Source organism: Haliotis rubra, unplaced genomic scaffold (genome assembly GCF_003918875.1).
Source record: "Haliotis rubra isolate DU_JTF1 unplaced genomic scaffold, ASM391887v1 Scf400, whole genome shotgun sequence".
Classification (NCBI taxonomy): domain Eukaryota; kingdom Metazoa; phylum Mollusca; class Gastropoda; order Lepetellida; family Haliotidae; genus Haliotis; species Haliotis rubra.
In genome coordinates this window covers 678,699-695,174 of record NW_025767081.1, presented here as the reverse complement: position 1 = coordinate 695,174, position 16,476 = coordinate 678,699, and the positions used below count along the sequence as shown (strand labels likewise).

The window sequence follows — 16,476 nt, the reverse complement described above, 5'->3', positions numbered from 1 at the left end:
GCCTTTTAAGAAGAATGTAACAGCATGCCTTTTAAGAAGAATGTAACAGCATGCCTTTTTAGGAAGAATGTAACAACATACCTTTTAAGAAGAATGTAACAGCATGCCTTTTAAGAAGAATGTAACAGCATGCCTTTTAAGAAGAATGTAACAGCATGCCTTTTAGAAAAGAATGTAACAACATACCTTTTAAGAAGAATGTAACAGCATGCCTTTTAAGAAGAATGTAACAGCATGCCTTTTAAGAAGAATGTAACAGCATGCCTTTTTAAGAAGAATGTAACAGCATGCCTTTTAAGAAGAATGTAACAGCATGCCTTTTAGAAAAAGATGTAACAACATACCTTTTAAGAAGAATGTAACAGCATACCTTTTAAGAAGAATGTAACAGCATACCTTTTAAGAAGAATGTAACAGCATGCCTTTTAAGAAGAATGTAACAGCATGCCTTTTAAGAAGAATGTAACAGCATGCCTTTTAGAAAGAATGTAACAACATACCTTTTAAGAAGAATGTAACAGCATGCCTTTTAAGAAGAATGTAACAGCATGCCTTTTAAGAAGAATGTAACAGCATGCCTTTTAAGAAGAATGAAACAGCATTGGCTTTTAAGAAGAATGAAACAACGTGCCCTTGAGGAAATAAGTAACAGCATGCATTTTAGGAAAAATTAACAACACACCTTCGTGTATAGTGGTGTGTAGTTGACGTCATCCGATCACGTCATGATCAGGAATTCGTTCCATCGGAAGTATTTCGAGAAACATTTTCCTTACGTAAAATTAATTTCCGTAGACATCTATAGTACAAAGGAACGGTTTCCGTCCAGAAACACCTCCTCCTTGACACTAACGCCAGACATTGTCACTGAGGCGGGGTGTGTTTAGCGATCACTGACATCACCAAGGTGAATGAATGAGTGAGTGAGTGAGTGAGTGAGTCTTCGGGTCTTCAGCGTAACGAGCAAACGCTTTAACCACGAGGCTACCCCACCGCCCCGACAGCACAAACGACCAACACACCACGTATAGAACCATACATAAATTTGGTTAGAAATAACTGAAAATTAACATTTTTGTAAAAGTTTTGAAAAATGTCAAATTCTGGTCAGCCTACCTTTTGCTGTGGGGTAGGTGCGCAGTAGCCTATTAATCACGCGCCACACAATCCCCTATTGATAAATATATCATACATGCAGTGTGTGAAATAGTTTCCCAATTTTGCTAGCCAGTCGAGCCAGCTATGCCTGAAAGTTACTAGCCCACAAAATAATTCACTAGCCCGAAATTTGAATGTAGAAACTAAGCAAAAGATTACAAAAATAGATGAGAATAAGATATTGTCGGCATGACACGGGTTTCATCATTAAGCTGCTAATATGATGAACATTTTTATCAGGCCATAATCTTGCATGATTTAAAAATATTATAACTTAACAAGTCGGAGAGAGTGATATGTTTACAAAATGACCTGTGGAGATTTACTGGCCAGACTGGATTTTTACTAGCCACGGGCTAGCGGGTCAGTGGCTATTTCGCACACTGCATACATGGAACTTGAAAGATTTGCTGTCAGTGTAAAGATAATGACGGATGGAATAATAATTTACCTTTGGCATATGCGTGCTTTTGGAATATTGCAGAGTGAGTCTTGAAAGAACAAAAAATGTAAACAATTCCAGCTTGTATATGAGTCAGTCACATTGTAATTGCATGAGTTGTGTACATGGAATAGCGTCGGCTACTACAATCCAGCAAAGTGACATGGGCTGGCCGAATGAAACTGATTCAAAAGAGCGCATTTAATTAACAACGAAACCTTTCAATATTATGCATTTTATGAACGCACCTCCACTTTGAAGGGAACATGTATCACTTAGAATTACTTCCCCTTCATAACCACCAGATGGCAGCCCTGATAATTGCCGCCATTGTTACGGAAATCGATACACATCTGTCAAAATAAGGCGACGAAAGTCGCGGAAAACTGCCAAAATGACTTGTGATTTGCCATGTGTTTCTTACATGGCACTTTACATTATATCTATGCATATTGTGAACAGCAATTCGCGTAGCTCTACAGGCTCCAACCACTGGAAACTGAACCCCATAGAAGGGAAAGTTGTCCAGGCATCGGACGAAATGACAGTCCGGGGTACAAATCAAGACGAAGACGCTCTAATGGATATTTTGACCAACAAGATTTATGAAAATGGAGAATGGAGAGTTGAAACAAAAGTAGATAAGAAACTGTCGTGTAGTTCCCCTTCATGTGATACTGGATCGTCAGATACAACGGGGTATGGACGTTTTCTCCACGATTGTTCTGTTTTCGTTCAAGGATCAAAACAAATATGTGAATGAATTTGCACTTATACGAGAATGACAAGCCAGTTATTTTAATGCTAAAAAGCAATGATATGATACAACCTTACAATAGTTTCTCCATTTATTAGACCCACTAATTGTAATTGTTTGAACATTTTACCCATCATATTATTATTCGAACCGTTCCAGGAACCATATTGCATGTTTACATTGGAAATTGAGGAAATAACTCACACATATATAACGTCATAGAATAACCTGAAACGGCAGTCAAACTGACATGTCTGCCTGCCATTTTTAACTATGGTGGCTGGTTGTATGCTTTGTTTCACATATGCATATTGATAAACCCTTAGACTGTATGACCCTTATACCCAAGACCCAAAACAGGGTGAGGGATGGGGCTAGGATTAGCATTGATAAGTGGCACACATAGTGAAAATGTGTTAACGACAACACATCAGAAAATGAGAAATCAATCAGTCTTGACAGTTGCCATTGACAGCTTTTATGAAAGTTGTGTATTGGAGGTGACTGATCTGCTCTAAAATAAGGTATTGAATTATTATTATTTCTAATGTGCACAGTACATAGGCCGTCATGATTCTAACACTGACACATCAATACTATAAAAAAAATCCAACCCTAAACAGACATATTATTTTATTTTTCAGTATAGAGAAAAAAATTCCTGCGAAAAGAAAAAAATTAACATGTGGGAAGGCAGTAAACACAACACAATATGACCACCTGCGGGGAATAGCCAACAGGAAGGAACATAACCATATACCTGAGCCTGAAGTGGCCATGATATTCAAAAAGAAAGGAAGTCGAACATCAGAGGTGGATGTTAATGAGCTGGAGGAACGTTTATGGAAATCAAAAAAAGAGGTAAGAAACATTGTGTCCTGCTCAAGTGACTCATTTGAGTCATTGACTGAAGGGTGAGAAGATAAGTGTTGCTGAGAAGTTTTGTGGGTGGTGTGGGGCTAATTGTTTCCCCAAGGAAACTGATGAAGCTGATGAGAACTATGTTGTAAAAGGCTAAGTGTTTTCCATCATAGTTTATGTGAGTTTCAGAAATTAATGTCTGAAGAAATGAAAATCAATATGTCTATAATCATTGATTATGAATGGCAGAGTTGGTGGAAGTATTTTGAAGTGAATCTTTCTTAAGTTATATCATGCACTAAAGGGCTTCTGGAGCAACCTTGTTACAAAAAATTCATGTCATGAATATACAGCTCAGCATGATGAATAGAAAGTTAAATGTTTGCTGTGTTGGCTTTTTCTCATTTGGTACAACAGAGACAAGTTGAAAATTAAGCTTTCATCATTGTGCTAACAAACTTTTATTATTATCTTCTGTGTTAATTTTAGCTTTATTTGGCAATTTTGAAATTTGTATTTATGTTTGACATTTGTGTGTCAGATGTGTAGATTCCAAGATAAACAAAATAAAGAACTAGAATCTGTACTTTACTAAGAAAGTGTAATCCCAAATATAACATATGTTACATTTGACCACTTTCTAAAATGGCATTGTGTATTTCATAGCTTTTGGCAGTGGGAGCCGTGCCAATTAACACTTATTAGAGGGGTACATAAAGTCCGCAGTCTAGACTACCAGTTGTCCGACTTCCATTTTTGTGGCAGACACGGTGGCTGAGCGGTCTAGGCATCTGACTTTGTGTGCTGGCGATTAGGTGCCTGACTCTGAAGGTGTGGGTTCGAATCCCAGATGGGACTCAACCCCCAAAAGTACTAGAATCTGTACTTTACTAAGAAAGTGTAATCCCAAATATAACATATGTTACAAAAATAAAGAACTGCGTAGAAGAATCTGAAAAGTGATAAAGCAGTTTCCCCAAGCTTGAGTCAACATGCTCGGGCTATGACTCAGCATGTCTGGATATGTGGATATGTCACGTCATGGGGTAATTAAACATGTCATGTGTGGCCTGTTTATGGTGATGGTCAGGATGATATGGCAGGAATACAGCTGAACAGACTGCTAAAAGTGGCATAAAACAACACTCACTAACTGTTATCTTGTCTTGCGTAACAACCTTCACAATTATTGTCTGTCTCGGCATTAATGGGTACAACAAGGATTGGTCGGCTCAGAGTCAGTATAATGTGTCTGAGTGGGGTATTCATGCTTCACTGCGGCATGGTATCTCAGTGGGCTAGCACTATAAAACCAGCTTAAGTCTGGGCTAGTACAAGTAGCCACACATACACACGCATGCACGTCGTCATATGAGCGAAATTTTCTCAAGCACGTTAAACCCAATTTCACCTCACCTTTATTGTTGTCTAATTCTGTGCCGATCTCAGTGTAGATCAGCCATGTCGATATGGTGATCGGGCTTGTTGACCCGGTTCATAGTGTGTCCTTGCACCCAAATGGTATAGATTGATGTTCACGATGCTCAAGATGTCAATCACTGGATTGTTGAGTCCATATTTGATTATTTACAGACCACTGTCATGTTGTGGGAACATTTGCCATTAAACACCAACAAACACATGTAATCGAATGCTGTGGAACGAGTTCATTGGCAGCTAGTCCCCAGAACTAAATGTTTGTTGTAAGTGCCTGAAATGAGGATTGGATATTAACATTTAATGGCTTGATTGATTAAACCTATGTGGGTTGTTTCTCATACTGTCAGTCACTCCTATGCATGGCTAAGATTTAGCCTAGTTTTATTGCTTTTTTGTGCTTGATAACATCTGTTGTTTTCTCGATTATCACATGAACAATTGTAAACATGTCACTAACCTAACAACTTGTCTTAAACACAAGTCATCATTCAAGTATTAACAATGTCTGTGCAGGAATTTACCTTGAGTCTTGTATTTGATGGTCGCTGGGACCCATGCTTATAATTTTCAGGGGTCCTGGACAACAAAATAGGGGTCCCAGACACTTAAATATTACCGGTATTACTAATACATGATCATCACATTAATTGTTACAGTAATCATGTAATGAAATTGCAGATGATACCATAACTCAGCTAGTAGCAAACTCAGTGATTACTTATTGTTACTTGATTGGAATTTTTACAAAAGTATTTGGACTTTTTCTGCGCCCGTGTGGATGCGCTAATAAATTTTGTTGCATCCATTGTCATTTTTTATGTGTATAGGACGCAGGAATTCATGTCCTGTAAATCCCTGTCTTTGTGATGCAAGGGATGGTGGGGAAGCCTAGTCGTTAAAGCCTTCGCTCTTCTTGCGAAGACCTAAGTTTGATTCCCTACATGGGTAGAATGTGTGAACAGCGATTTTGCTGGAATATTGCTAAAGCGGCGTAAAACCATACTCACTCACACTATGATGCACGATTCGTGCATAAAGCTCACAAATGTTGATCATTATCCGCTATTCTTGATACAATGAAATATTGCTGAAATTTTCTTTCTCTTTTTCAGAAGCCAAATTCTGTACAAGTTTTCAACCAGATTGGAAATTTTTGGAGAATTAAGGGCAACACACAACTCTCCATTGAATGTTTTCGTAAAGCTTTATCATTATCACCGAACAACGCCGACGTTTTGTTGAACCTCGCACGAGTTCTTTTTAATCTTCAATACCTCGATGATGCCATTTTCCTGACAAGGAGATCCCTCGTCATGCAAAGCCCCGAACAGAACTCTTGGTTACAACATTTCACACTAGGTGAGATTTTAAAAGCATACGGACATTACCAGGAAGCCACACTTCACTTGGTCAGGCTTTAGAACTAAATCCTGGATTCCAGCCTGCACAGGCCCACCTGCGGGAGATGGAAGGAGCACCCAGTCCTTCTGTCACTCAGTATACTCTGTTCATTATACTATTCCTCGTGCTGGGAGTGCTCTTTGGGGTCATAACATCCATCGAAGCAAATTTTGACGATTGTCCCGAAGTTGTTAAAACACAGCGCCATTTCAACAGAGCAATGGCGATGAGGTCCATCAAGCTTGGTATCAACCCACGGCTAATACGAATGAGGAAGCTGAACTGCTGAGGAACCCATGTGTGTTGGGAGATGGAAGTGGAAGCTGTTGCCATGGTGATGGCAACACCATTGTCTTGGGCACATTGCTGCATGTTAGGGTAGAGACATTTTGCAGTTCCATATGAAGTATTTCGGTACATAAATATTATAGGAAAATACATGCAAAGCATGGTTTGGTATATATGCTTGTGGAACAAATCGCGAATCAACTTAAGAAAATACTTATATGTCTGACTTGATTGACTAAGCACACCAAACTGTAGTTTTTGATGATATGCTTCACAACGTGACTAGCTGGTTTATCATATATACTACTCAAGAGTAGTTAAGGATCAACCAACTGTTGTTGTTTTTTATCACTGTAGATTAATCTGTTGGTGTCATGGCATGACAGATTTACTATAGTAATATGAAAGATCTGAGTGATCCCTACTTTTTCTGAATAGTATGTAGGGTATAAGGACTCTCCCTAATCAACAAGCCCTCAGATCTAGTATTTTTCCCCAAGCCTGCAGCATATATCAGTAAAATTTCCATATATTAGAATTAATATCCTTCCCAGTTCATGTTGATATTGTTATTACGTATGTATTGATCTTATAGATACTTGTTCTAGATGACATGGCCAACAAACATCATGAAGTGGCTGAGGCTTTAATGTGTAATCAGGGAAAGAAACCTTTCAAAATTTCCTACTGGAACCAGTGAGTGGACAATAATTAGCAAACTTCAAACTTTAGTGGTCCTGATAAATTTTTACTTCTCAGGGACCACAGGACCAGCGTAAATTTCGCACACTGTGTAATAATGGAGTACCGTGGATTGGTGAACATGGTCAAGCAGTAAATATGTTAATAAAACAAACCTGCCAGACAAGGGAGCTTGATTTGGAAACCAAGATAAACAAAACAATTTATTAGGCTTTCTTCAGGTTTGTAGCACACACACACAACCTTAATATTAATGTAGAACTCTCCCCTGGCTCATGTGCCCTGTTGCCCATCTGTTGGTAAGCATGGTAACGGGTATTGTTACCTTGAACTCCAGTTTTGGTTAAGACTTTGTGGAATTAAGTCCATACTTTGGTAATTTATGATAAACTAAACCATATAGCTCAAGCAGAAGCATCTGTGTCGATAGTGATAGCTAGGAAGGGAACAGTTGTCCCGAACCGATGATATGTGTTAATTTCACACTGGAAAATTTATCACAATATCTGATATGGAAACAGATGTCAGGTTTGATCTGCTCGCCCGTCTCACTCAGACAAATAAGTACTTTCTATTTATAAGTTGCACAGGTGGTGTGTAGTTGGTTGTAGTAAGAACTGACTTGATACAAATAATAGGGAATCACCATATTGGTATCTGATCTATACGTCGAGGTATTTTACATAACGCACAAATTAGAAATCCAAACTCTCTGTCATTATGTACATCTTTTGAAAACGTGACTTGAAAATATATAAATTATTTGAAAACGTGGCTTGAAATATTTAAATTATTTTCAGGATATCAGTCTCACTTATGGTTTTTAACCCGTCTAGTCAACTCGCTGTCATGACAACTGTTGGGATTGTGGATGTGTACAAATATTTGAAATGAGGAAGAAAGATTGTTACTAAATACCTAAACTCACTTCCTCAAACTGACTGTTTTCAGTATTTCCGGATGATTTTTCAGGTGTCTACCCATTAACCTTTGTTATGAAACAACATGAAGGATATATTATTTGTTTATCATTGGTCAGTGTGTTATTGTATTTGTCTGTACAGTTAACATACATTTCTTTTTCTGCAATGACACTGTCTACTTGCATTGAAATTAAACATTATCTTAGCCCACACAATATGCTTTGGGGAATTGTTTCCCCTGGTTTGATTGGTTGTGGAGGAGATTTTGTTTTTCAGAATAGTCTAATTTATCATCTTGGTTTTGTACCTCCTGGTACAAGCAGCAACTAAATCTAACTGAATCAGTACAAGTAAATATAGTTTACCACTGATCAAGCCAAACCTATTATTTCTTGTTTAACACATGAACCAACACTAAACTTTCTTAAATGTAGAATATTTAAAAAGAAATTAAAAAAATTGTGTTTGATTTAAATGATTAAAAATAAATGTTTAATTTCATTATCCTTTTCCACAGTTTTTTTTTCACATGAATATTAAACCTCAAATCAATCATTTATATTTTCAAATCCACAGAACAAGAAATTAAACATGTCTTAGCTTGAGGCTTTAGGCATGAAAGGTGAAATAGGTAAAGTGATGAAATTATTGCCAAGTGAACTTGTTAATGTTGAATCTGCAATTAAGCCAAAATATTATTGTTACTCTTTATTTCTGAGTATTCCTCTTTACCAATGATTAAGACTGCCAGTTATGATTACCCAGGATTCAACAGCAGAGTTGAAGTCAGTCAGGCTCCCTTTCCACGAAGCGATTCAGTGCAACAACAGTCGTCTGTGTTAAACCTGGGGGGTACAGTGTCCTTGGCTCTACGATTGCTGTGTCAAACGGGGCCAAGGTGTTTAGATTCACTTCTGTTCATTCTGTTAATATGTTCACGTGACCAGGATAACAATGACTTGTTTTCAAGGTAAGATCATACCGTGCTATAAAGAAATATTTTTGTACTTAAAAATTATATCAGGCCTCATCAAAGGTAGATAACTCCTCAGAGGCAATGGTTTACGCCTCTGTGCTTCTTTCTTGTTTCTGCCTTAATCATTGAGGCCTTTGTTGAAGTGTCATTGAATTTCATGTTTTTCAATACTTCCCTTAAATATGTACAGTGGAAGCCTTCTAAACTGGCCCGCGTTGGGACGGGGCAAAAATGCCGGTATAGCGGGTGTGCCGGTTTAGAGAACTTTTCCCTTTTGAACCTGAGCAAAGTATCTGATGTTTTTCAGCATATCAAGCACAACTTATAAACCTTAGCCATACTCCACCTCAGACCAAATTCGAGTGCCGATATTGAGAACATGCCGGTTTGGATGGATGCCGGTTTGGAGTGCTTCCACTGTATATTCTAACATCCAGGATATGGAAGTCAAATACTTCTGGTTCACTAACATCTTTTTTTTCATCAGCCAGAACATATGTTTATAGGTGAAAGACATCAGCACTTGTAGTAGACGGGGGTTGTAATGATACACTGACACACTACATACATACAGTGACCAGCATGATATCATCTATTGATAAGGGCGGTGGGGTAGCCTAGTGGTTAAAGCGTTGGCTCGTCAGAGCGAAGACCCGGGATCGATTCCCCACATGGGTACAATGTGTGAAGCACATTTTTGGTGTCCCTCACCGCGATATTGCTGAAAGCTGTGTAAAACCATACTCTCCCTTTTCTCTTGATATGATAGTTGCTTGTAAATATGAGAAATTGAGGACTATGTTTTAAATTTGATTGTGATTTTATGAACATTGTTGAACAAGTCTGCTGATGTTGAAAGTCTGGAAGGATCAGTCATTATGGTCACTGCAGTTTCTGAACTTAAACTTGAGTAAACTGTGCACTAGTTGGATGTAGCTCAAGATATCTAACCCTGTATACAACTGATGGGGACTTTGCTTTTAACATTTTGATATTATATTAGCTGACCATCCAATCATTCCAGTGTCAAAACTTCAAGGGAAATTGTTAAATCTGGGGGTCCCGATCTTAGCATAAATGGGGCGGTGGGTAGCCTTGTGGTTAAAGCGTTGGCTCGTCACAGCGAAGACCCGGGATCGATTCCTCACATGGGTACAATGTGTGAAGCCCATTTCTGGTGTCTCTCACTGCAATATTGCTGGAATATTGCTGAAAGCTGTGAAAAAACATACTCTCCCTTTTCCTTTGATATGATAAAATGCTTGTAAATATGAGAAATTGAGGACTATGTTTTAAATTTGATTGTGATTTTATGAACATTGTTGAACAAGTCTGCTGATGTTGAAGTCTGGAAGGATCAGTCATTATGGTCACTGCAGTTTCTGAACTTAAACTCGAGTAAACTGTGCACTAGTTGGATGTAGCTCAAGATATCTAACCCTGTATACAACTGATGGGGACTTTGCTTTTAACATTTTGATATTATATTAGCTGACCATCCAATCATTTCAGTGTCAAATCTTCAAGGGAAATTGTTAAATCTGGGGGTCCCGATCTGAACATAAATGGGGCGGTGGGTAGCCTTGTGGTTAAAGCACTGGCTCGTCACACCGAAGACCCGGGTTTTATTCCTCACATGGGTACAATGTGTGAAGCCCATTTCTGGTGTCCCCTGCCATGATATTGCTGGAATATTGCTAAAAGCGGAATACAACCACACTCACTCACTTAACATAAATGAAACCAACAGATGAGGTATTGGGTTCTAGAATGGTAACAGACTTCCAGGAACCCATTAACAATTACTGAATTTAGTTCCGTTAAGAATTGCTCTTCGATTCAAGTTGTCAATCTATTAAGGTATGGTTACACAGTGTATGGTTACAGCCCTCACTAGGATCATCAGCCATGGTGGGAGAATTTCTCAGATACTGCTGTTTTCTTATAGATCTCAATTCCTAACTCATCATTTAATGGTCGGGGTTCATAAATGCACAATTATGACCTTATTGACTGTCTATTAGCCTCCCATAAGAGCTGCTTCAAAGTCTTTGACTGATCTTCGAGCATTTACCTTGTGAGTGTGGCAGGACTTTCTGTTTTTTCTGTTAAATTTGAAGTCTATATATGGGCTGTAATGCTGCTATTGCGAAGAATATTTTTTTAGAGATTTTAGTTTATCAAAACTTAGCTTTTAAAAAAATATGAATTAAGTTTAAGACTTGATCTGTGCAACTTTCTAGTATGTGTTTGAAAATAAAATCTTCGCTTTAAAAGTCAGGTATTCTCTGTGCTAGGAGCTTTAGATATGTCACTGTCACACGTAACCCCTGTCTTCTTGGTGGGAGCACTCGCCAAGTCATCCAAGGAGCAATTTGCTGTGTGGAGTAGTGTCCCTTGGACCATCCCTTTTGCACAGATTGTATTCTTCAGTTTGTCAGCACCATACCATCAGTTTCACCCAAGTGGTAGACATTAGAGACCACTGTTCCTCCCACCGGGCAGTGGGGTAGCCTCAAGTGGTTAAAGCATTAGCTCATCAGGCCGAAGACCTGGGTTCGATTCCCCACATGGGTACTATGTGTGAAGCCCATTTCTGGTGTCCCCTGCCATGATATTGCTGGAATATTGCTGAAAGCGGCGTAAAACCATACTCACTCACTCCCTCTGTTCCTCCCACATTAAGCTGACAGGGTGTTTTGGAACTGGAATAGTGTTCAAAGGGCTGTAAAATCCTTCTCTCTCCAGATGCTCGAGAATCTTTCAATTATTTTGTCAGCTTCAGTTCATCTCAGTCATATCAGTTGGTAGTGGGAAAGGTTTTAAGAGCAAGTAGCAATAGGTTTGCTTCTAAACTCACCATAAAGCTGTATGAAGTAATTAGATAATCTTTACTTTGGAATGGGAAAATGCATTTTTTCTTTTACGTTCATTCAATTTTTAAACATTACCCCTAAACTGAGCTTGAGGCACAAAGGAAGTAAGGTGTTGGAGAAGATGGATTCTGATGAATGTACACTGTACCAAGGGGTGTGACAACAGTGTGTTACAAGGTGGAAGCACAGTATTGTAACAGGTGCTTCCAGGAAGGTGTGTTATAGTATCATGGCTACTCAAAGAGGTGACTGTTGACAATTGTTTCTTCTTTATGAAACATGTCGACCTCAGCTAAGTGAAACCTTAATTGTGTTGAAACCTTATTTTCCAGGCTATTCCTTTGAGGTCATCTTAACCTCTGATCATTGATTATTTGTTATTTCTAAGATTTACCACTCAGAAGAAGTTAAGGCCTAAAAGTTTTTTTGTTGTGGTTCCAATTACCCGACCGACCCTTGAATTCTGGTGCCGACCCTATATTTTTTAAGAGGTATGAATAAAATAAGCTTTCAGATGCCATTGGACAATGGCCATTCTGATAGAGAATGTTGACTTGATGGCTGCAAGCTTGATTGAATAAACAATTATATAGTGGTGGTCCGATTAATTAAATAATCGAAGATTGTTTGCAATGACTAAACGACCAAGCAATCGATCATGTTTTCTCATAATCATTTTGGAACACTTGTTTGCATTAACAATATTTTTCACACAGTTGGTTTTGTCTGTTACATTTCATAGCACTACTAGCTCCTTCCAAGTCAGGATTGAATTGGTTTTAAAGAGTCCAGGAAATTTATGTTCCTAACATAAGTCATCCTGTAAAGATGTGAAGTTTGCAATTTCATTGTGTGCAATTTGCAAAAAAAACAGAAAGAATGACGAGTTGTTTTTTTATTATTTGTGCATTAAGAAACATAACCAGGAAAATTTGATAAATTATGCTAACCAATTATTTTCGATGATTGATCCAATGAACCAATCATCAAGTATTAGAATTCCCAACACTACAATTACACATTGATAAAAGTTATATTAGTTCGCACTTTACTTCTAAAGAAAAGTGTAAAAAATAAAATTTTCTTACCTACCTACCCTAAATTTTAAAGAGGTGTAATCGGAACCACAACATATTTTTCATTTGGCCTAAGGACCATCTGGTATGCAGAGTCTCTCACAGATTTAGTTTAGTAATCTGACAGATTTGTCTGATCCTTAACTACTTTTGAGTTGTATATGTCCCCTGAGATTCCGCTTGGATTAACTGTATTCAGTGTGCAAGGAGATAGAAACCCCCCAGCAAACTGGATGGTGTCCAGTTTGTGAAGTAAGTCAGCTCACCCAAATATTAACTTTATTGATATACATAGTGCCACATTCATATAACTTATGGTTCGCAGCTTTTGGTTCATTTTTCTAAACAGTTTTCTTTAATCATGTTTAATCTTGTTAAATTTAAACCATTTTTATTTTCTGATTTTGGCTTATGGATATTGGAAGGCCCATTCTGTAAACCAAAAGCCAAAATCTGGTCCTTGCCCACCATGCTGGAATATGATGCTTCATTGTCTGTAATGCATGCCCTGCATCTCTTGTATTACCATGGGAATTGAGCAGAACCTCACCCTGCATTGTCACACCCCTGATTACAGTCAGTGTAACCATGGAAACAGGTGAAAGTCCACATATGGCATAATTTTAGTATATTTGTTGGTTAAATGTTAAACTTTGTATTCAATTCTTTAAAATCATGTTTTTTCCATAAGACATAGCTTTTTTAGTTGATTGACCAGTGAAGGCTTCAGTTTAGTTTCAGTGTTGGAAGTCATGATCAATATGTTGTATTTAGGACAGGGATAAGCTTAATATTGTTACAGTTGAATGGGTCAGTTTAGAGAACACAAAATGTGTTGAAGTTTTATTTGTAAAGTCAAGGTTATTAGTTACCAATTTATGGCCAGTAGCCATATATTGAGTTTGACATTTACTTTCATGCCATTCATTTAAAAAAAATTATTTTCATGACAATTAATGCAGAACTAGCATGACATAGGAACTAGAGGTACATAGTTATATCCTTTGTTATCTGTGATCAGCAGGGCCAGTGTCCAAATCCAAACAAGAATGACTATTTTCATGCTTAAATATGTTAACAGTTGTTAGAAGAATTTCCAAAGGATCTGCATGTCAGATCCTTAATATTACACACGTGGGTGCACTTGCACTTACACTACTGAAATAGTTGGAAACTCCTGATACTTTCATATTGCTACACTTAATCTTTAATTCGTTAATGACAGTTTAATTATAGTAATGTGAAAGAATCCTGGGTTCCTTAACCTATTGTGAGTAGTATATATGTATACTCTGTATACATTCTCATGGGAATTCCTGTAGGTACAATATTGAAGTGTATTCAAATCCAAATGTGGTCCCAAGGTGCAGTTGATCTGTGCTGGAAGAACTTGCAGGTGACCATCTTCCTGGTAAAGTCAATGCCAAAGTAATCTCTCCACTCTTATACATTGGGTATGTCTTCACTTGGTAGAAGCCATTCTGTTACACTATTTCATGTATACCAACCTGTGTATCTTACAGTATCTTGCATTCAAAGATAAAATATGTTGAAAGTTGTTGCAGTTGTTCTTTGTTATGGTTCCTTCCTGTCAGTCTGGTTTCATCTGCCTTCAGGGGCGGTTGGATAGCCTAATGGGTTAAGCGTTGGCTCTTCACTTTGAAGATCGGGGTTTGATTCCCCACATGGGTACAAAGCGTAAAGTCCATTTCTCGTGTCTCCCGCCGTGACATTGCTGGAATATTGTTAAAAGCAGTGTAAAATTAAACTCACTCATCTGCCTTCATATCAGTGAAGATCGGGTTAGACTTGGTTTTCAGCGTCCCATGCTCATGATGTCGATCACTGGATCGTCTATTCCAGACTCGGTTATTTACAGATCGCCACCATACAGCTTTAATATTGCAGTGTATGTTTTTAAGCAACAAACATAACCATAACAACAAAACAATCTTTCTTGTTGACGTCAATCTGGTTTCATCTGCCTTCATGGGCCGACTTCACAAAGCAATGTTAACGTGAAGGAGATCGTTACTTCCATCCTTAAACATTGGATTACGAGTATCGAAGCGATAAGGTCGCTTTGTGAATCAGGGACAACTGCAATAGGAAGATGCAGATTTCCATAGGCTAATAATAACAAAATAGATCATAAAAAAGGTTTGATCTTTCGTTTCCGTTGCTCGAGTATGTGATTCGCAGCCTTGGAGAATATTGTTTTACTCCGCTGTTTAGGACTTGTCCCGCACAATCAGGACGGGTAACGCCAGGAAAGAGCTTCAGACGGTGTACCCAAACACCCGTCCACCTGGACTACATTCGGCGGATGCCACTTATCGGTAGTCATTTTCTTGCCAACCCGACAAAGTATAGTATGACCAGAAATTATTGAGAATTTTAGGAATATGCTTAATTGGATTTCTAGTATAAACAACCTTGACCAGCTATCACGTGCTTGGTTTCATTCAAGAGAGACAACTCCGTTAATCCTTTTTCATTAGTTTGTCAAGAGTTATCCCCCTTTGTTTACTTGCTAGCAGACGACATTTTCAGTGATCCTCAGAATGGATGATTTAGAGAAGAGGAAGTTGATTTTAGAGTATTATAACAAGGACATCAGATCAGCTAAAGTGATTTCAAGTAGAACAGGCATCCCTTTGTCCACTGTTTATCGTGTTTTGAAAAATATTGCAAATGGATATGGCATTGAGCACCAGGGAGGCGCAGGTAGGAAAAGACTGTCGGTGATGGCTGTCGGTGAACAAACGAACAAACGAAGGAGTTTAGAAAACTTAAGGCTGAATATGATTGATAGAGAAACTGTCTGTAAGCTGTCTGTAAGGAGACAATTAGAACTGAGGAATTCCATCACCGATCATGAAACCTGAACAAAAGGAGCGAAGGTTGAACTGGTGCTTACAGCATAGAAATTTTAACTGGGACAATGTGATTTTCTCAGATGAAAGTTCTGTGTGGCTGTTTCCTAATACACTGAAATTCTGTACCAAACAAACTGAAAAACCTTTGTATCAGCGCCCAAAGTACAGTCCGAAATTTAACGTGTGGGGTGGCATATCTGTGTTAGGGGCAACGCCTCTGTGTATTTGAAGGAATATGAACAGTGAGCGGTACACAGATATTCTCGAGGGACATTTACTTCCATCTGCTCACGTGTTCTATGGAAATGTTTGGATTTTCCAGCAGGACAACGACCCAAAACATCGTTCAAAGCATTCACAGGCCTGGTTTTGGACCCAAAATATGACAGCTATAGCCCTGACCTAAATCCAATAGAAAATGTTTGGGGACTTATGAAGGAAAGTGTCAATAAGACAATTCTGACAAATATTGCTGAAATGAAAGAAGAGGCGTTCCGATATTGGGACAGCATGGACCACGACTTTCTAACTTCTTTGATCAGTATTATAGCTAAAATACCTGGAATTATCATGAAACGGACCGCCCATTATCAGAATTTGCGGTCCGCTGCAAATGATATTGGACCGCTCAACCTTAACGACGGGCCACTATCAGTTCTGTTGTCAAGTGACGTCATAGTTCGACATTAATTGGGTT

The 16,476-nt window shown here is 38.3% G+C and overlaps 1 protein-coding gene across 1 annotated transcript; it reads left to right on the top strand.

Moving 5' to 3' along the window:
* Positions 1-1,921: 1,921 nt before the first annotated feature.
* Positions 1,922-12,466, top strand: LOC124287466 (tetratricopeptide repeat protein 17-like). The gene is given in 4 exon segments (XM_046724022.1): positions 1,922-2,299; positions 3,002-3,218; positions 5,771-6,065; positions 6,068-12,466. Coding segments are annotated over 4 exon segments (1,098 nt in total). The 5' UTR covers positions 1,922-1,994; the 3' UTR covers positions 6,349-12,466.
* The last annotated feature ends 4,010 nt before the right edge of the window (positions 12,467-16,476 follow it).